The sequence below is a fragment of the Pantherophis guttatus genome, chromosome 2 (assembly GCF_059756535.1).
Source record: "Pantherophis guttatus breed Tessera chromosome 2, ASM5975653v1, whole genome shotgun sequence".
In the NCBI taxonomy this organism is placed as follows: Eukaryota; Metazoa; Chordata; class Lepidosauria; order Squamata; family Colubridae; genus Pantherophis; species Pantherophis guttatus.
Genome location: NC_142064.1, coordinates 93,359,083 through 93,382,037, shown reverse-complemented (window position 1 = coordinate 93,382,037; position 22,955 = coordinate 93,359,083). Strand labels below are relative to the sequence as shown.

Sequence of the window (22,955 nt, the reverse complement as noted above, 5' to 3'; positions counted from 1 at the left end):
GGGGGCGAGTCATTGGCCCCCACGGAGAGGGCTTGCAACTTGGGGGTCCTCCTGGACTCACAGCTGTCTTTAGAAGAGCACTTGACGTCTGTGGCCGGGAGGGCGTTTTATCAGGTTCGCCTGATTCGCCAGTTGCGTCCCTTTCTGGATCGGGATTCGTTAAATACGGTCACTCATGCCCTCGTCACTTCCCGCCTGGACTACTGCAATGCTCTCTACATGGGGTTCCCCTTGAGGAGCACCCGGAGGCTTCAGCTGGTCCAGAATGTGGCCGCGCGGGTGGTTATGGGAGCGACGGGGCGCTCCCATGTGACCCCCCTCCTGCGTGAGCTGCACTGGCTCCTGGTGGTGTTCCGGGTACGCTTCAAGGTTTTGGTTACCACCTTTAGAGCGCTCCATGGCTTAGGACCGGGATATCTACGAGACCGGCTTCTGCCACCAGTAGCCTCTCACCGACCAGTACGCTCCCATAGAGAGGGGCTCCTCAGGGTGCCATCGGCCAAACAATGTCGACTGGCGGCCCCCAGGGGGAGAGCCTTCTCTGTGGGGGCACCTGCCATCTGGAACGAGCTCCCCCCAGAAATACGGAGGATCTCGGACCTGTGCGCTTTCCGCCGTGCCATCAAAACATTTCTTTTTCAGCAGGCCGGCCTGGCCTAACCTCTCTTTTAAACTTTTTTAATAACTTTAAATTTTTAAATTTTAAATTTGTCTTATGAATTTGGGGTGTTTTAAATTTTTGTTTTCGGGCCAATTATTTAATTGTATTTTAATGGTTTTTTAACATTTGTATTATATGTATTTTATTTGGCTGTTCACCACCCTGAGTCCTTCGGGAGTAGGGCGGTATACAAATTCAATAAATAATAATAATAATAATAATAATAATAATAATAATAATAATAATAATGTCACTGAAGCACAAATCTGAACATCAACATTCTATTTTAAAATTTATAGAAAACAAACATAAAAAAGTGAAACTGAACAGATATTTTTACAGAAAAGTTTTCCCTAAAAAGGAAAAGAAAAAGGTATCAACAGATGAAAAAGAAATACTTACAGTGAGTAAGTAAATGCCGTTTGTCAAGGAGAAATTGTCTCTGGCTGATTTAAACATATAAGTAGTCCTGGACTTACAACCATTCGTTTAACAGATTCTAACAGATTAACAGAGTTGGAAGGGACCTTGTAAATCATCTAGTCCAATCCCCCACCCAAGCAGGAGACCCTAAACCATTTCTGACAACTGTTAGGAACTGACAACTGTTATCAACTGTTCAAGTTATAACAGCACTGAAAAACTTGATCTATGTCACTTTTTTTTCCACATCTCATGAATAGAAATGCTTTGATTTTAATATGAAGTGGAGAACTATCAAGCAGAATGTGAACACATTTATAGCAGTTACAATCCCTCTATTATCTACAATTCTAAAAAATATTTGAAACATGAAAAAAAGTGTAAAAGCTATAGAAATATTAAAGCCAATAATGAAATCTTTCCCACAGCAATCTCTGTTGAATGTTCATTCTACTAATGTATTTTCTTATCTGTTTCTCCTTATCATACTAGTTCTAAGTCCCCTCTTGTTTTGTTTTTTTCTTCTTCTAATTTTTAAACCACAAAAACCCTAAGCAAATTTACAATTCAAACAGTAGAAGAAAATACCTCTTAACGCATACAGGTTGATTCTGAATTAAATGACCTGGCAGTTTTAAATCGTAAGTTGGCTAGAAGGACCTTAGATTTACTTATTTTTGGAAGATCTGTTGGTTGGTACACAGTTAGTTCTAAAGAAACCTCCAATGTAAAATCCCCCCCCCAAAAGTACAAATCATCATGCAAATGCTGCCATTATTGACTTTCCTCCTGACATCTGACACAAGAACACAAGTTACCACATTTTTTAATGGCACACATACTCTCATCTGCCTCACTTCCAATCCTCTCCTGGAGGATGCCAAAGAAAAAGAGCAAAAATCTGTGATGGGGCATGTATCAGTCTACCAAAAACTCAAGTTAGTTTAATACATGCATAATATTGGATTTTTGTGTTTTTACCATCTTTTATGTTTATTCTGTTTTTCTGTTTGTTCTGTAATAAAATTCCAGAAGTAATTTTTGTTTATCTCGAAATACAGGACATTAAGTAGTAAGTAAATAAAAGGCAAGAATCATTTACCAAAATCTACCCTTGTTAGTATGCACTGCATTGGATGGTCAGTTGTATGCCTTGTCGTCGTTGCACCACTTTCATAACAAGATGCACACAGATCGTAATCGTAGCAAATTAAACACTTGTATCTGCGACCTCGGAAATTGCCTTTTAAACATGCATCGCAGCTGACACCTGCAAAAAACAAACAGAAAACCATTAGCCATTTTCATGAACAATCGACATCTATGCAATTTCATTGCAATACCACTGTCCTGAATTATTATCAATTCTATCAATTACGTTATAGTTAAAAATTAATGTTCATGATTTCATAATTATCCTGAACATGCTTCTCACATTACCACAATCAACTAAAATGCTGACGATTCATATTCTCAGATAGGAATCCCCAACATGAGGATTTCCAGGTCAATTTTGAGCCATAATACTTACAAAGAGTAAGACCACTAAGGTATGCTTACAAGTTTATCTCAAAAGAAGATGGCATTGTTTGCAGCCCATTTAAATGGGGGTAATATGTGAGACAACAGTAAGATAGAGAGGTGGACTGACAGACAAGAAGGGACAGAAAAAGACAATGCAAGCTTGCCTGCTGCCCAGATAGAAAGCACCTCCTTCATGGACTGCAGAAAATAGGAACTGTCAAATCTTTAATTTTAATCCTATTCTCACCCTCTCCATCTCTTCCCTCCTGAAAAGACTAGGAGACTGATGGAGATATGCAAGGCTGTGGAATTCAGCAGGTTTATCAGAGAAACTGAGACCAACAGGTGTACATTGGAAATAAAGCATTGTTCCATGTCCAGAGAGGACAAGCAGGATGGCTGCATGTTTTATCTCCTATAGAAGTGCAATCAGAGCCATGCTCAGGACTGAAACCTCCTCTTTCCACTTGCTTGTTCCTCACATCACTGGTGCAGCTCTTGTTACCAGCAGCTGTGGTCCAAAAACTCTGGTAGTGACTATAGGTGTTTATGTCAATGTATAAAAACTTTCAAAGTTGCAGTCCTAAAATTAATAAACTGATCTTTTTGAAAGGCTTGTGATGATCTGAGTTCGAGATCCTTGCCCTAAAGTCCAAAGACTTTCTACACTCCATTATTTTGGTAGTGTGAACTACCAAAGATACTACCAAAGATAAAAGCATTTCTATACAAACCAAACGGATATCGTTCTTGCAATACATTTCATTCTGACCAGGGCATACTGACATAATACTCGTTTAATAAATGTGTCTTAACTATATAACTACTGTAATTTGTTTTAAAAAAAGACTGAGATTACTGCTAATCTGTACAGAATCTGTACTAGTTGGTTCTAGTTAAATACAGACTAAAATTATCACTGGTTTGTCCATTAAAAGCTTATTGTTTAAAGTTGTCTAGAAAAGCATTGATAAAATATCTCAACCACAGATTAAGAGTATCAGATCTGAAGCAGGTAATGTATGACATTAAAGTCATACCGTGTACAAAAATATTCATATTAGTTTTTCAAATATGTTAAATTAAAAAATAAATAAATTCCAAAATGTTATTGAATTTCAAAATCTTCCAAATCCTATTTTCTACTAAAAAAATAATCTGAAAACTTTTTCATTGTCCAAAAACAGCTGAATTAAACTATTTTACCGGAAGGGGAAGCAAAAAGTAGACTTGCAATTTAATATATGTATGCTTATACATTTCCTCAAATGTGAGTTTATTTGGGTTCAATAATACATTATAAAGTATTAAGTGCTCCATTTAGTATTGCAATGGACTTGTAGGAACTGGAAGGGACCATTTAGAAACATCAAGACTCTGCCCCTCCCCCTCCCACTACTCAATGTAAAAAATACAAATTCTTTGTTTGTGTGTCCAGCCTCTTCCCACTACCTCTCTGAATAAAAAAACTAGTAAAGGCAACAATCACTCGATGAAACCCCATTTTTATGTAACTTCCATTACGGTATTTCATGTTCTGAACTCCAGAACATTAGAGAACCATCTTGATCTTCTATGTCACATCCTTGCAGGTGTTTGAATAGTACTTTCTGTTTCCCATTCCATTTTCTTTTCTCAAGTGAGACCTACTCAATTCCTTCAATCTTTCTTTTACAACTTACTTACTAGTCCTTTGACCATTGTTATTGCCTATTACCATCTTACACTCATGCATTTGATTTTTGTTTCCTAGGTGAACTTGATGTTTGTCCTTATTAAAATTATTGTTATTTATCTGATCTGCTAAAATTATTTTTGATTTTTTCTGTAATCTGAAAACCTCCAGCAATGGAGTAATCATTTTCACTGTCAGGATATTCCACCTTATTTCCAGGTTGAATCATTCTCTAAGAAGCTTCCACCCATTGCTTCTTGTCCTGCCCTATGTGCTATGGAGAATAAATTGACGACCTCTTCCCCATGTTAGCCCTTCAAGTACTGGAAGACTGCTTTCAAAATTTGTATGTCCAGGTACTTCATGCAATGGTAAAACTATTGTAAAATTCAGAAATTAATAACAGCTATTCAAATACAACTTCAGAAGAAAATCAAGAAAACAAATGTACTGATTTGAAAAACAGTATCCATCTTTCCAACCAAAACTCTGCACTGGATTAAAATTTCAAATGTGCTAATCAATTACTGTATTTTTCAGAGTATAATTCTCCTCTAAAAGAGGGTGAAAAGTTGGGTGCGTCTTATACACCGAATGTAGCCCCACCCAACCTCTGAAACAGGTTTCAGAGGCTGAAAAAAAGGCCTCTGTAACGGAGGTTTCAGAGGCTGAAAAAAAAGCAAGGCGCAGAGCTCACAACCAATGAACCTAAAGTTGCTAAACCAATGTTGCTATAGTACACCTCTTTCAAAAAGCAAATATATAGGTATAGAATAAGTGCTACCTGACTCAACAACAGTAAATGTGAGAAGGATCTGGGAGTCCTAGAAGACTCATACTGAAGTATGAGTCAGCAGTGTGGTGCTGCTGCCCCCGCCCATCCCCAATCAGGGAACACCTGATTGGGGGTATTCCGGGAAACCGATCCACCCCCCAATCAGCTTTTTTCTTATTTTCCTCCCAAAAACTAAGGTGTGTCTTATACTCCGGTGCATCTTATAGTCCGAAAAATATGGTATGCTAAGGGAGTTGGAGCTCAAATATTTATTTAATACCTTTATAAAGCTGCCCATCATATATACACATATCACACACATCACATCTTGCTCTGAATGGCAAACAATTAAAATCTGAATAAAAACAATAACTAAATTTGTAAACGCACAAATAATATAACAGGTACCACAAAAATCTAATTAACTATCTGAATTTAAATGGCTGACAGTATACTGTGCACAATAATTATTAGTATAATTTTCAATACAATTTCAGTACATTTTTAATTTAAATAAGGAAAGGTAGAATAGTTTTATATTTAAATGTTTCCAATTTTTTTAATATAATTTTCTATTCTAAGTGGCATTATTTAGCTAACAGAGGTTTTTTTTCTCATATATTTCAGAATATTCATGTATTTAAACCAAATAATCAACACAGAATACAGTATTTTATACAAAAGCATTTAAAATAAAATACTAGCAAAATGAAAGATCTTCACTAAACTATTATCTTAAAGAATTGTAAAACATAAAAATTGTATTATAATGCAAAAAGCAAAAAGAACCTGTTTAAAGTCTTCAATTCAGAATTTTCTGGAACCCACTTAAGCAGAACTGAATCTGTACTTTCAAAACTGTATTCATGTTGAAGTTAATGATAACTACTATATTTAATACACTATAATTATTAAGCATGATCAAACTTTAAATCATCTGCAGTGTTAATTACAGAGACAGTATCATCAATAAGACTTTGGATAAATCATGGGGTCAATTGAAAGGAAAAATATAACTATTAGAAGATTCTAAATAAAACTAGAATTTCCAAATTTCAGCCTACAAATGGATTCTACAATATTAACACTCATTTCATCCAAATCTTCCATCTAAAAATGCTATAGAATTATTTTGCTTTTATTTTTAAACTTTCAGATGGAAGCTTAAAATAATTTACTGATAATACTGACCAAATACCACACTTCCTAGTTTTAATAAAAACCAGCAATGCAGATGTTTAATTTCTCTCTATGATGTGGCTTTCATCAACAAAGATTGGTCGAGACAATATTGTAATCAGGATTGAGAACCAGAAAGTATAAAAAAGCCTTAATATTTTTCATTTATTTGATATTTTCATGTTCTGGAAATATCGTATCAAAGACTAGAAAGCTTGTGCAGACTAGACACTTTTTTAAATGTACTTTTGAATTCCCCTTTTCCTTCTTAGGAGTGAGTAGGTCTAATATCACTGCTTCAACACTTCACAGAAAAAGAGAGGTTTGGCATTGCTGCTGTCTTGACAGAACAGCCAAGTGATAGAAAGGCTGAGCAAAAGAACAGAATAGGCTGATCTCAAATTATGGATGAGGATCATCGGTGATAAAATATCAAAGAAGATTCCATTCCTGTGGCAAGGTCAAGTCAGAGGAGACTGCTGCTACTTGGTGAAAGCTTTTGCAGTCGAGTAAAAAGGCAAAGAGGCAGAAGACAGACTAAAACAGCACCCCAATCCAAGGGGGTTCATTCTTTCGTACTAGTTTAATAAAACATTAACATTCCATAAATTTTAGCTTCTGCAAGAGTTCATAAGGTATACCAATCTGTAGGAGGTAATTTATTACCTCAGAACTCCCCCCCGCCAAACTCAAGTACCTTCACCACAGCTAACATACAGTAGTCAACGATTATAAAACCTTCAGTCCGTTTGCTTTCTCCTAATCTAGGTTATTTATCCACCACGAAAGCAGAAGAGATACTGAAGAGCAATGTGGATTCTTCCCATTAAATTTGATTGTTCAATACAGGAAGCTTCCAATAAAAGTGTGGAAATTCTCACATAGTGAAAAACATTTTATAGCAGATCAGGTCTTTGCCAAAACAAGGAAAGATGGAAACTACCTCACCTCCAAAATAAATGAGGCGTTGGTCTTACCTGATACGCTTCTTCTCGTTGAGTGGAAACAGCATCCAGGAATGGGTTGTCCTCGTCTGTCAGCCAATTAGACTGAGTCTGTCAAAGCTGCAAGGACACGCCTTCTGCCAACGGTCCCAGCTTTTGGCGAAGATGAAGGGACAGACTCACGTGGTTAGCTCCGATGTGTGCTACGTTGGACCAAGTACCAGCCGGTGAATAGGGTGGGGCTGGATGCTGTTCCCACTCAACGAGAAGAAGCATATCAGGTACGACCCACTAAAATGGAGAAGTGGGAACAGCATCCAGGAATGGGATATACCAAAGCGGTCTTGTCCTCACGGGTGGGTCACAGCCTGGTCTGAGGTCCTCATCCACATGCACCCTCTGGAGGACCCACCTACCAAAGGCTGCCTCAGCCGAGGCATAGCTGTCCAGTTTATAGTGCTTGATGAAAGGGGATGGGGAGGACCAGGTAGCTGCATGGCAAACCTCTTCCAGAGAGGCTTGCGTTGCCCATGCCGCACTTGTGGTCGCACTCCTTGTGGAGTGTGCCGTGAGACTCTTGGGCAGTGGAAGGGCCTGTATCTCATATGATTTGGCAATACACACCCTAATCCAGCGGCCCATGTTCAATGGAGTGACCTTGGCCCCTAAGGAGGCTGTCTAGAACGACACAAAAAGTGACTCCATCTTCTGAAAGGAGGAAGTTCATTTGATATAGATTTGGAGTGCCCTTCGCACGTCTAGCGTGTGCCACTTCTGTTCCAGTCCATGCACAGGGTTGGGGCAGAAATTGGGCAAGATAAGTTCTTGGGCCCTGTGGAACCACGAGTTAACTTCTGGAATGAAAGAAGGGTCTAAATGCAAAACCACCCTGTTAGGATGGAAAACACAGAGGTCCTGTCAGATGGAAAGCACTGCTAACTCCGATATCTACCTGGCTGATGTAATGGCCACTAGGAAAGCCACCTTGCAGGTCAGGAAATGCAATCTGGCCAATCTCAAGTGGTTTGAATGGGGCCTCGGTCAGTGCCTGCAGTACCTTAGTGAGGTCCCAAGTAGGATATCTGTGAACCACTGGAGGCCATAGGTTCGTTGCACCCCTGATGAACTGCAGATGGTCGGGTGTTGAGCAAGGGACTCCAGCCTCCCGCAAGAAAGGACCGATGACAGGGCAGCCACCTGTCGACGGATCGTGTTCGGCGATAGACCTTTGTCAAACCCCGCCTGAAGAAACTCCAGTATCTGGGGCACGGATACAGACGGTGGATCCAATCACGACCTGGAGCACCAGGAGCAAAATGCCTTCCAGGTGGCATCATATATTCTGTTTGTGGAAGGCCTCCTGGAGGCTTGTATAGTGTCTATCACCTTGAAGGAGTAATTATACAGGTTCAGAGAGCTCCGCACAAACGCCAGGTGGTCACTGACCAGCCACTGTGGGTCCGGGTGGACCAAGGCCCCCTGGCTGAGGGAGATTCTGTACGGGGGTATTCTCCAACGGCTGGCCATCGAGAGAGCGACTAAGTCGGCAAACCATGGTCACCGTGGCCAGTGCGGGGCCAGAAGCAATACTTCCGCCCGTTCCACCAGAATTTTTCTTATCATCCTCGGGATGAAAGGGAAAAATATACAGGAACTCTCGCGGCCAAGGGCTGTGAAGAGCATCGGCCCCTTCTGCACCTGATACCGCTAATCTCGCAAAAAGCCTTGTCATCTGGGCGTTGTCTGGAGTGGCAAAGAGATCCACAGTTGGCTGTCCGAAGTGCTTTGTTAGCTCCTGAAACAAAGTCGGATGCAGGCACCACTTTGCATGATCAACTGTGGCCCTGCTAAGCCAATCTGTACATTTGTGGGCCCCGAAACGTGCTCCACCCATAGTGACAAATGGAGCCTCTCAGCCCATAGGCACAGCCTTTCTGTCTCTCTCATAAGGGACCTAGAAAGCGTTCCCCCTTGCCTGTTAATGTGTGCCTTAGTGGCCACATTGTCAGTCAGAATCAAGGCATGTCTGCCCAACACTATATCCTGGAACTGGCGCAGGGCCAGATGGACTGCCCTGAGTTCCAGCCAGTTAATATTGTGGCCCAGGTCTGCTGGTGACCACTGTCCCCGGGCCATCCTACTCTGGAGGTATGCCCCACAGCCAAAGAGGCTGGGATCTGTTGTAATCGTTAGACAGTAAGGTTCCTTGAAGAGACATCCCCTAGTAATTTCCAGGTAAGCCCACCATTGCAGGGAGCGTATCACCTCTGGTGGTACCCTGACTTTAGAATGGGAATTGCTCCTGCCTGTCCTCTGGTAAGAGAGGAGGAACCACTGGAGCGACTGGGAGTGAACACATGTCCAGGGCACGATAAAAATGCAGGACACCATCTTGCCCCGGAGTTGCAAGAGGATGGCCAGGGGGACCATACGGTCCCTACTGACTCTACCCGCCAATTCCTTAATATTCACCTGGCACTCCTGGGAGAGGTGTACCTTGCACGCCAAGGTATCTATTTCCGTTCCTAAATGCAGCAACCGGTTAGTTGGTGTGAAATGGCCGTTGGTAGTGTTTATTGAAAACCCGTGATCCTGAAGCACCTGTATGGTGCAGCTGAGATCCTCACATGCCTAGGGAACAGAGGCGGACTGGTCCAGGATATCATCCAGATAGCACTGGACGTGCATGGGAAGAGCCTGGAGGTATGCCGCTAAGGCAGCCAGCAATTTCATAAACGCCCTGGGCGCTTACGGTAGGCAAATGGCAATGCCTTATATTGATAATGATGGCCTGCATAATAAAACCTTAGATATTGCCTATGTCCTGGTAGAATGGGATATGAAGATAAGCTTCAGTGAGAGCAATAGAAGTGAGGAAGTTGCGACTTCCGGTCTGGCGCTGTGGCGCTACAGTCGGGGATATGGCGGGCTCTAATGAGCCCGCGAAAACCCCGACTGACAAACCACCGATCGATCGGTCTTCAGACCGACCCCGTCTAGTAGGGATGGGGGGAGAAGAGGAGCACCTCGGAAGGCCAAGAGGAACAGGCAAGTTCCTTGGAGGCCAGAGGCAATCCTCGAAGTTGGCAGTGGGGGTAGGCAGCCATGGCGGCTGTCGCAAAGCCGCGGCAGACCGTGAAAAGATTGTGCAGGAGAGAAGAGGAAAGGACGAGTTTTTTCGAAGACAGGTGAGTGACACCAACCCAGGCAAGAAACAACGTAACTGCATGGATTATTACAAATAGGACCCCAAATTTTAAACAGTGGCTACAGAGCATTGGGGCTTGAAGATTTGATAAGGGGAAAAAAATTGGAAATAAAGACCCACGATAGAATTTGTTTAAGTACAATTGATCTGGAAGAATTGGCTTTTTATGAACCAGAAAATTGGGTTTCTCTTTTAATTGGAATAGATTGGAGAAACATTCTTTTTTTTTTTCCCCTTTGGAGTTAAACAACTTTGAAAAGTTAATGAAGAAAGACACGCGGATGGTTACATAATAGCTATGGAGTCTGCAGTGACTAAGCGGAATGTGGATTGAAGAGATTTCCCTTCCGTTTGGAAAAGAAACATTTTGAATGGTGTTTTACTTTGGATTATTTTGAAATTAACTTTAGATTTATGGACTCTGGAAATTCCTATTCTGTCGCTGGGTGATTTTATGAAGAAGAAAGAAGAAATACTCTGGATTTACTTGAATTGAAATTAACTGGCTTAGTAAGAAAAAGGTGTGGCACAGGAACAAAAGAGAAGGAAGTTGATGTATTATATATGGAACAGATGTTACAAAGCATTAAAGTGACACACAGAGTTTTCAACTAGGATGTTTGGATTTTTAAGTGGAACACATGAACAGATAGAGAAAGGAAGAAATAAAGTAGATAAAATTGAAATGTAATGTTTAAAAGCTTAAATATATAAATGATTTTTGGATAAAAACAGGAGGGCTTTTGGAGTAATAAGGATGAAAAATAAGAGATGGTAACTAAAATAGAGGATTGATGTTTAGGTGGTTAAAGATAATAAATAAGAGTATATACTAATATGAGATAACTCCAAGAAAATTTACTGTTAGATGTAATATGTTTTAACTTTAACTTGTAAACAAACTTCAGATTGGTGAATATGATTAATGTTTTATTGGATGTAACTACAAGATACACAGACTTCAGTTATAAATTGTGATTATTGAGAATTAATTTAGAAAAACATGCTGCAAGATACACTGACTTCAGTTATAAATTGTGATTTTATTCCATGTAAACTGCAAATGATTAATATTATGAAACTTACTGAGAATTAATTTGGGAAAATATGCTGGGAAACTGACATATAATAGATAAATATATTAAAATAAGAGATGATGGGCACCAACTAAATAAAAGTTTGAGACTTTGAGGAGTATGATAGAAACCAGTAAAAATGGAAAATGCTGAAAATTAGCCAAATAATAATAGGAGAGTTGGAGGAGACTATGCTGGAAATCAGCCAAACAATAGCGGGAGTTTTGGAGGAGACTATGCTGGAAATCAGCCAAACAATACGGTGTGCTCAGGAGGAGACTATGCTAGAAATCAGCCAAATATAATATGCTGGAAATCAGCCAAACAGTAGTTGGAGGTTTGGAGGAGACTATGCTGGAAATCAGCCAAAATAGAACATGCTGGAAATCAGCCAAACAATAGTAGGAGTTAGGTGTAATAGATGATATGCGGGGAAAAATTAAAGATAAATTGATAAAGTTTAAGATTTTAATATTTGATGAAATGGGTCAAGAGATTAAGAAAAATAGATAGAACTTTGTTTTATAAACTGGAATAAAAATAGAGTTGTATTGAATTTGAAATTAAGATTTGTGGTGATAAAAATGTAAGGTAAATAATTAAACTATGAGGTTAGAAGATTGTTAAAATTTATACTTTGATATTGATGTTAAAAGATGTAAGGAAGAAAAATTGGAGAAGAACCAGATATAAATTGGACATGGATATAAAGATGAATTGTTTATCTGGAAATTAAATTTGCGGTGACATAATAGATCTGTTTAGATTAAGATGCTAGAATTCATGTTAATTTTTTTTTCTTCTCTTCGTGTTTTGATTTTTGTGTTTAAAAGATGTAATGGAAAATGGGAATGGAGCTTGTTAAAGGAATGTAAGCATTGTACCTATCTATGACCGGATCGAGACTTTGTTCTTGAAAGTTATAATTCATGTTTATGTTTGAGAAAATCAAAAAAAAAAAAAAAAGTGAGGAAGTTGCCCTCCCTAACGCCATCCAAAATGGACTAAGAGACTGCATCTTGAACCGCTTGTAGATGATAAGGCAGTTCAATCGTTTCAGGTCTAGAATTGCTCTGTACTGCCCCAAGGGTTTTGGAATTACAAAGAGGATGGAATAAGATCCCAACCCCTGCTGTCCTCTGAAACCGGCTAAATCACCTGGATATCCAGCAAATGTTGAATAGTGGTTTCCATGAAGGCCTGCTTCATCTTGACCCCTAAAACAGGGCAGCAAATGAAAAACCTCGGGGGTGTGGAGAGGAACTCTTAAGGAGAGGCCCGACCGGACTGTCTCCAAGACCCATGCATCAGTGGTGGTGCCCTCCCAATGCCTGGCAAAATAAGCCAGGTGTCCACCAATGGGAGGATTGGTGGTGCAGCTACTTCTGGCGCTTGAAAGAATGGCTTCCTCCCCCTCGAAAGGGTCGTTTGGGAGGAAACTGCCTATAGCCCCCTGCCCTATCTTGTTGTTGGTCCTGCCATTGAAAGAATGGGCACCGCAGACGTGGTGGCCCAACCCGGTGTCCGAACCCCGAAAGGTCTGGTGTCGGAAGGGGTGGGACTCCGTCCACCGGGAGAAAGATGGGAGGATCTTACTTTTATCACGCGATTCCACCAGGATCAGATCCAGGAATAGCTGCTCCCCTGAGAATGGGGCGGAGGCTAGTCTCCACTTATGTTTGGCATCTGCCTGCCACTGGCGGAGCCATAGGAGTCGCCTGGAAGTCACAGTTGAGGCGATGGCCTTTGATGCAAACCTTGCGGTGTTTAGCGTCGCATCCGTGGAGAATTCCAGAGCCGCCTGCAATTTGTTCAAATCCTGATGGGATCTGGTATTTCCCAACGGGATCCGATCCTGTAGCTACTTTAGCCAGAGGAGAGAGGTTCTATTTAAAAAGGAAGCTGCCGTGGAAGCCTTGATGGCCCAGGCAGCCGCCTGGTGAGTCTTCCTCAAAGATTGCTCCGCTCTCCTGTCCTCAGGTTGGAGGGCTTCCTCTGGGGCCTCTGGTATCACCAACTGCCCAGTTAATGCATCCACTTGGGCATCCACCATAGGCATCAGAAGCGCCTTTGAGAGCTCAGGCCCGATGTTGTATAATTTTTGTCCAGTGAACTAGGCCCGGTCGCTGGAGCGGTCCACTGCTGCTGCAGCACAGCTAAAAATAGGCGGGGAGATGGCACCACTTCCGCCTCATTAGTTGGCTCAGAAAATAAGGAGCCCGTAGAATCAGAGGCTCCTGGCACAGGATCCAAAGATGGTGGAGTGGACCCCATGCAAGTGGATTTTTTTTGCTTTGAAAAGTAAAGACTTAACAAAGCTGGTCTGAACAGTCCTGCAAATGCAGGCTGATCCGGCTATAAGCCTTCATCCTCTGACAAGTCCAGATCCTTGCCTGTCTCTTCCTCTGACACCGAAGAACGAAGTGAAGGGATTGGGGAGTAGGGCCCCTGTGATATACAAAACTCCCCTGAAGTATGAGGCACTGGGAGGAATGTCTGAGGCAAGGGAAAATCAGAGTGAAGCGAAGCAGCTCTGTGGCTCTGCTGTAAGCCAGCTGCTATTGCCTGCTTGATAGCCTCTGAGATTAGCTCTCCCATGCTAGCAGGCACTTGATCTGGATGGAGCCCCGCGGCTGTTGGAGTGAAGGTGGCCTCTATACCTGCTGACCGCTGTCTGACAGGTTGCTGCCAGGCAGCACTTGTGTGAAAAGCCTGTGGAATCAGGCTTAGCAAGGGTTCTCTGTTGCCAGGCAGATTACTCGAAGGCTGCTTGCTAGCACCATCTGGAGACCATTGCAATGCCGGGCAGCTGTCAAACGCCTCAAGCAGCTCCAACGGCTGCGAGGAAAAAAGGTGCAAACTTGCTGCCTGATCCAAGACTGTCTGAGGTGATTCCCTCAGACGGTCAGCTTTCTTCAAGGCTTTTTCAATCTCGCAGTCGATAGCCTTTTGCCGCCTAACCGCGTCTATCTCTGAAGCCTTAGAAGCCTTTTTGGAGGGTACACGGTGCCGGGATAATTTTGCCAAGGCTCTCTTGCCTGCAGGCCTCTGTCCAGAGGTTCCTGCTGAATCTGCACCTTCGGGGGCCAAGAGAGCCAGATTCTTGGTGGAAAAGGTGGTCTCTGTGCTAATGGTGGCAGCCACGGCATCCTGGGCCATTTCCCGGCTGAGCAGACTCGCCCAAATTGGGCCCTGCTTCTACTGAGCGCGGCTGAAGCCTGGTGCTCACTCAAGAGTGTGTCCAGGGACCGGGCAGGGACTCAGGTACCTTCTGAGCCCCTAGGGCTAAGGTTGGGTTTAGGATTTCAGGTGCCTTCTTAGTCCTTAGGGTTAAGGCTGCGCGGCCTTCAGTGGGGTTGGGCTAAAGCCCTTCGCGGTGGAAAAGCATGGCTCCACCAGCTGAGGCTGGGAGCGGCTGACATTCAGTTGTTGATTTGAGGTGTTAATTCGAGATGGTAATTGTAATGGGAAAGTAATCCAAGAATAGGTAAACTGAAAGAACCACGTCTCTCTTTGACCAAGACTGAGTCAAAAACTGGGACCATTGGCAGAGGGTGTGTCCTTGCAGCTTTGACAGTCAAGGACAACCCATTCCTGGATGCTGTTCCCACTACAATGGAGAATACCGTACTTTTCAGAGTATAAGACACACTCCTCCCCTCAAAAGAGGGTGGAAATGTTAGTGTGTCTTATACATCGAATACAGGCATTTTTGGCCTCCCAAAACCCCACCCCAGGCGTCCTGTTTTTGCCAAAACCAGACCAGTTTTTCACAAAAACAGGTCCTGCAGAGGGTTTGGGAGGCCTGCAGAGTGCTCCTGGGGAAAGCAAAAACGCGACATATGGGGGTCTTTGGAGGCTGAAAATGGGCCCGTTTTTCACAAAAACAGGGGCATTTTTATCCTCCCCAGCCCCCAGGAGCATTTTGTAGGCCTCCCAAACACTGTAAAAATAAGGGCAAATCCCACTCCCTCCTACCACGGATGATTTATTTATTTACTCAATTTCTAGCCACCCAATTCAACCAAGTGACTCTGGGCAGTTTATAATTCTAAAACTATAAAACAATGAAACATATTGCATATTGCATATTTCCCCCTACAATGTGGATTCTCATTTTACCAATCTTGGAAGGATGGAAGGCTGAGTCAACCTGAATCCCATCTGGATTGAACTCCACGCTGTGGGCAGTTTGCCTGCAATACAGCACTTTAACCACTGTGCCACTAGGACTCATGTTATCTAGTTTGGTAATGAAACATTTGCAAGAAAACCACCATGCTTGGATAGCACCAAGGATCCCACAATTGTAGTAATATATTCTAGTTCATAATATTTCAGTTTCATGATTATTTTAGTAAGTTTACAAAAATGTTTTAGGTATGACAATATTTTCTTGTAGCACAGAGATCAAGCACTCAGAAATATAAGTCTGCTCTACAGACATCTTATAATACACAGACATCATATATCTTGTTTTTAATGCCAACACAAGTACACCTAGTATATTATTGATAAATGATATATGCAGGTCTATTAGTGGCAACTCAATATAATTGCATTCCAAATCTGAGTTATACCAATATTTTCAGCTAATGCTCTTTTCATTTTAATGGAAGCCTACAGTACACAATAATGGTGTTGCAAATAAAATTAGCTTTTCTATCTTTCAAACCTTGAAACAATTTCTAATGTTATTTTATGCCTTCTTGGGCCCTCCCTGCTTAATTCCCCAACAGAGTTGAAATGACAATAGAAACACGATATAATCTTTGAACATTATGACATTAGAGAGTAGAATAGCTGTGCTTCTAACCATGTATTCATTTTTAAAAACTTAATATAGTATTCATATACAAAGAAATGACAAAATAAAATAATTATGAGTAAATTTAAGTTTCTTTTCAGATAGGATGTGATTGTATGGCTTTCTCACAATGAAGGCCCGCAGGAAGCTTGTTGCAATGCATGAATCATATTATTTAAATTTTGTTACTCAGAGATATGGAGCAGCAATTATTTTCATGGATTCTTTTGCGTTAACCCCATTATTTCTATATTTGAAAGAAAAGCATGTTCACAGTCCTGTTTTAAACCATGATTTACCCAGCATAGAGGAACATCTTTCTATTTTAAATTCAAGATAATTTTGCATGTTACAGATTATTCTTAATGATTTAATTTTACCAACAACCAACAACCTGATTAACTAAGTACTTTGTGCAGTATTGATTTCTAAAGCTACATCACATTGTTTTCTAGTTCCTAATATTGACTCAAGACTGTAGAAAATACAATGCATCAGAGATTATACGGACATGACACGTAAAAAAAGACAGACCTCCCTCACTACGTATATGGATAAATCTTACATGGCTTACTTTCAAAAAGATTTAGGAATCACAGGAGTATACACAAAATAGAAAATTATTTTTTATTTCACATGCAGAACAAAACAGTCTGACTCAAATGAATTCTGTTGAAATGTTTCAACTTGGCTGTAATCCCTCAGAACAAAACACTATGAACAAAACACAAAATATTTCAAGTGCATAGAACAACAATGAAAACTCAGGATCAGCTGCATTCCCTTGTTTTCCATCCTAGCTCTGCAACAGTGAAGTGATATTCCCTGCTGAATGCTACCCATCACCCAAATTTCAGAAAGTTTATCCAAGGGCATCACTGTTTACATTAGCATGTCACATTATAAATCCCACCCCGCAACAGAAAGAATAGACAGGTGATTTTTTTAAAATTATTTTTTTAACCTGTCTGGGTGGCTCATACCACATAATATCACAAAAAAGAAGAGTTACATTATTTAACATTCTTTTTAATTGGTACTTCAGCCCTATGAGGTTTTCTTTCTTTCTTAATTTCTTTGACTAGGCTGTCAAAAATGTGATGCCTATTTGCCAGATGCAAAAGAACTATGTTATTCTTCCCCAGTGCTGCTACTTGTGCAAAAGAGTGGGTGAAAGAAAGAAAAAGAAGACTGCTAAGCTTCTTAACAGCATGAGTAACATAAATATTACAAAACAGAAGAGAACACACAGACAGCATATAAACATTCATTCCCAGCCAGTATCTGTCTATAACATATAACCCATCTATACACTTGCATGGATTCTGTTTCTCGAAACAAAGCATTTTTATTTCATCCTTGGGACAAAAAAGCATATTTTGGTTTATGCCCAACATACTAAAGAGGGCTCAATTCTTTGCAGTTGAAATGCTCTACATTTCTCAAGGGATGACCAAAATATCCTAAGTGGGAGATATTGTTTTATGCACTTTGAGTTTAAAACAAAATACCCATGCTGTGATAGTTTATCCTGACCACAAAACAAATAACACTATTTTATTCCAAGAATTCTGTAATTGGTTTTTTAAAAATCCAACATTGCAAATAAAATGGCATGGACAAGTCGAATCCTGTTACTACCAGTCAAAACTAAGCAAGGAGAAAAGCAAATAGAAATAGGGATCAGGAAAAAAAAGAGTACAGAAGCAAAGATTAATACTGTTCCTGGACCCCCGTCACTGAATTATCTGAATAAAAAACACTATCATAAGTCAGGTATAAAAAGCTACATTCAGATGATGGAGTATTAGTGCAAAGATAATCCAGAAGACCCAACTCAAAAATAAAAATAAGCTTTTGTAATTTTAGGTTTTGTCTAGATGCTCCTAATAATGAAAAAGTCTGTAAATATGAGCACATTAACCATTACAGTCTAACTATACATGTTTTCTGACAGGCCAATTAAAAATTGGAGTCTCATGCTATTTGTAATGTTATTACAATATTGAATTTAAAAACGCTAGATGAAATACATCCCAAAGTACTGAAACAAATGGACAAGTGGATGGATTGGACATATATCAGAAATCCTGGAGAATTTATGAAGTATCCGATCTACAACTGGAATAGAAAAAATGTAACTCTTCAGAAAGAGAGAAAAGGAAAATTTAGCAAACTACAGATTGATTGATTTGACAGAGAATCCAACAAACCAACAATCCAGAAAACTGGTAGACTCCCCTTCATTAAATATATTCAAGCACCTCTCTAGGATTCTTCAATTTGGGCTCCTGTACTATGCAAGGGGCTGCATTTGAGGGCCCAAATGGATTCTTCCAGCTCTGTAATTAAAATGGAATGTTTTCAGGACAAACAAAAAACAAATCATGCTCTCTCATATACCATATAAGTTATTTTAACTTTAGTTATTAAATCCAATTGTCATATTTTATATAGCTCCCTATGATACTGAAAGCATGTATCAGAGGTTAGAAAAGCTGTATATATAAAAAAAGAAAAACTTAATCAAGACAGAATTTAATCTTCCATAAAGTACTTATTGTAATGCTAGCAAGATTTCCATAGTTCCATAGATAAGATGAAATATCAAATGGAGTCACATTGTATCTTTAGGATGAAAAGCAGATTAAATAGCATTTGCTTCCTTTCCTCAGCCTATCTCTGTATCTATATATGACATTGAACAAGATGCCAAAGAATCCACTTGTTCCATTCAAATCTTCTGTCTCAACCAATTGGAGGAATGCATGCTTGAATCTAAAAGCTCAGCAATAGGCAAACACAACACTGCTGAGTTGCTCAGTAACATGAACATTCAATGCAGTTTCTAAACTACAACAAAAACACAACACAGCTGACAAAATCAATAAACAAAAATATGCTTATTCATTTCAAGACATTGTAAGGAAGAATAATATTGTGAGGTCATTATTTCTGTTACTGGTAGTTCTTGATTTACAACCACAATTGGAACTGGAACTTCTGTTGGTAAGCAAGACAGTTGTTAAGTGAGTTGCACTAGATTTTTTGCTGCAATTGCTAAGTGAATCATGTGATGATTAAGTGAATCCAGCTTCCCCCTTTGACTTTGTTGATATGAAGCCAGCTGGGAAGATCACAAATGGTGATCCCAGAATCCCACAATGCTGCAACTGTCATAAAGGCGTGTCAGAAGTGCCCAAATTTTGACCATGTGATCTAAGGACACTGCAACAGTCATAATACAAGGATCAGTCATAAGTCACTTTTCCCCCCGGTGCCATCATACTTTTGAATGATCACTAAAACTAATGGTCATAGGTCAAGGATACCTATACATACTTGCGTCCAAAATACATTTTTAAATAATGGAGAATCAAGTTGAACAAACTGAGTAATGTTTAACTGATGCCAACAATATCTAGCTATTAATATTAGGCCATAATATATTAATTTGAAAACAGTTTATATTATACATATAACGTTGTAATATTTTGGGTTTATTATGCCTTTCAATCTATCTACATGTAGAGTATTATTAATCCACAAAGATCAGGCAAATACATGATTATGCTAAGGAGGTGTTGAGACACTGATAACACGCATCTGCCTTAACTTGAATACATATTTTTCTGACCCTTTCCAGCAATGTTACAAGCACAGGAAAAGACAAAGCCACTTTGAAGAGCAGTCTACAGCAATGGCTAAATGCTTCCGGTTCAGACTGATTCAGCCGAACTGGTAGCAGTGGCGGCTGGTGGTTTGGAGAACCAGTAGCGATGGTGGCGCAAGGCTCCACCCACCTGGTTTTAACCAGGAAGTAACCTTTTTTACTCTCTGCACGTGCGCAGAGGGTCCGCACACGCATTTCCGAACCGGTTGGGAAGGTAAGTAGATTTTATCCCTGGTCTACAGGTACCCTACTCCAAATCATTATGATCAGAGTCTCTGGATAAATAAGGAGAAGCTATGTGCCATCATGTCTTAGTTGCAAGCTTCCCAAAGGCAACTGGTCACTCCTCACATGGATTTTAGTACAGTACAACCAATATTCAAAGACTATATTAGCTATCATAGTCTCGTAAGAATCTAATAATGGCCAAATAAGTAATAGTGTTTATTTCAGCAAGCATTAAATATATCATGAGCCTACCCATTTCTTCCCATTCACATATTTGTAAAACAACCTATCATTTTAGAAATTGGTAGGGGAAATTGATCAAGGAAAACATAAAAATTCACTTCAATAGAAAAAGATCTACTACTGAGTACTTGCAGCAGTTCACAAAGTACTGGAGTTATTAGTGAAGGTTTTATATGGAAATTATTTCCACCTATTCTAATTGTTTTCAATAGTTTCTTGAAATGATATAGTTTTTTAAAAAAATAAATGATAAAATCTAGTAGTTTTTTAAAAAAGAACTTAAAATGCTTATTTTGTGTTAAAGAAGCTTTCTTTGGCACTCAGTAAAATAGACATCAGCAAGTTAATTTGATACATTTCAAAGCATAATCAAAGCAAATGTTTAGTCTGCTTTAATATTTTTATTAGTTATCAAATTATAAAATGCAGAAGTACAAAGGAAAAAAATGAAAATAATGGGAAAATAGGGGAGGAAAAGGATGAAAGAGAAAAGTGTAGGGGAAAGGGGAAAAGAAAAAAAAGGATTGATTTCCGATTCCTTTTGGTGCAATAAAATAAGGTAGCAATATAAAACCTCAACTTTTTACTTTTATATGATAATTATATACCAGCCATTTCTAGAACAACAAACCTATTTAATCAACAAAACCCAAAATCAAAGTTTCATTTTTTTTCTACTTCAAACACACAGTTCAAAAGCAGTTTCCAAGTAGAAACAAAATTGTGTTCTTTTCTTTAACCAAAGCAGTCAATTTAGCCATCTCTGCTAGCTCCATGAACTTTTGCAGCCATTCATCCATTGTGGGAATCAAAGTATCCTTTCATTTTTGTGCATGAAGTATTCTTGCTGCCATCAACATATATAAAATCAAAGTTCCAATTTTTGTTCAAGTTCTTTATCCATTAAACCTAAAAGAGTCTCTGGTTTTATCTTTATATTCACTTTAAGAATCTTCTGTATTAAGACATGAATCCTACTCCAATGTTTCTTTGCTTTGTCACATGTCCACCATAAATGATAAAAAGTTCCTTCTTTATGTTTACATTTCCAACATTCATTTCAGGTGCCGTTACACATTCTTGACAATTTGTCCAGTGTTAGATAACCAGAGGTACATCATCTTATAAAGTTTTCTTTTAAATTATAATTTAATGTGAATTTTAGAAGTTTCACCCATATATTCTCTCACTGTTCAAGCATTATACTAAATCCAGAGTTCTTTGCAGATTGAATCATGCAATGCTTTACACATTCATTCTCCAAGTTTTATGTCAATAACAATTTATAAACCTTAGTAATATGTTAATCATTACTATACAGTAGGATTTCCAATTTATTTTTCAAAAAAATTAAATCCATAGCTCTTTTTGTACAGTTTAAATATTTCTTTCAATTATAAATATGTAAACCAATGGTAAACATGTTCTTCTAATTCCAGTTCTTCTTTAGATTTGAGGATAGGATCACCATACTTGAAAGGTATTATTTGACCATAAGTCCACCAGCCTGACTTTGCCACCATTTTTTTTCTGAAAAAAGCTTCCTGGGGAGACACCCAAAGAGGTGTCTTTATATTTATGCCAAATTCTTAGGATGGCACATCTAATAAAGTGATTATTAAAACATTTACTTTAACCTTATCTTACCATAAATAACCATGCCATCCAAACCTTAATTCATTACCCTCTAGTCTGAGTAACCTCTTATTTTGGAGTGTCACCCACTCTTTTAGCCAGACCAAATAACAGGCATCAAAATATAATTTCAAATCTGGTAAACCCAAACCTCCTCTTTCCTTGCATCTTGCAATAATTTATATCTAATTCTTGGATTTTTCCCTTGCTATATAAATTTAAGAGATGTCCATCTGCCATTGTTTAAATGGAGTATCAGTTAGAAGTATTGGTAAAGTCTGAAACAAAAAAGAAAAGCATCTTTGGTAAAACATTCATCTTAATCACAGATATTTTACCCAATAATGATAGTTAAGATTTGTCCCATCATAATATTAAAAGCAAACATTTACTCTGAAAGGAGAAAGTAATTTAACTGACCATGCTAACCAAAATATGGTATATTTGGTTTTAGCATGTTTCATGAATTCATTCACTGTTTATAATCCGTGGTTTATGGATAATTTTGGCTGATTCAGTAAATCACTATTAAGCATGTATGAACTCTTTATCTTGGTCAAAGTTCTGCCGATTCACTCAACCAATTCAGTTTATCAGTGCAATTCTTATGAAATGTAATCTTAATTGAAATGCAAACTTTAGTGGCAGGTGTTTTATCTATGTCTTTTAAAACAATAATATACCATATCTCTAAACCCAGAAAATTGTGCTGAAAAAGTTGATTAAAACATAAATATCCCAATTCTGATTAATGGATGTCAATTCCAAATAATCTATCAGATTATCAACCACTGGAAATATTTCTGCTGCTCGAGTGTCCAGTTGATAATCTAAAGTTTTTAATAACTCCCCAGTTTAAGTCAAATTTGTATATAAGTTGGAACAGGCTATTGTCAGTCAAATT

The 22,955-nt window shown here is 39.2% G+C and overlaps 1 protein-coding gene across 2 annotated transcripts in view; it reads right to left on the bottom strand.

The window, feature by feature from the left end:
- KCMF1 (potassium channel modulatory factor 1) overlaps positions 1–22,955 on the bottom strand; it is a 58,052-nt gene that overhangs the window by 27,144 nt on the left and 7,953 nt on the right. For both annotated transcript variants that reach the window (XM_034410685.3, XM_034410686.3), the window contains exon 2: positions 2,187–2,354. In XM_034410685.3, the coding sequence (XP_034266576.1) occupies positions 2,187–2,354 (168 nt within the window). The remainder of the gene's footprint in view (positions 1–2,186; positions 2,355–22,955) is intronic.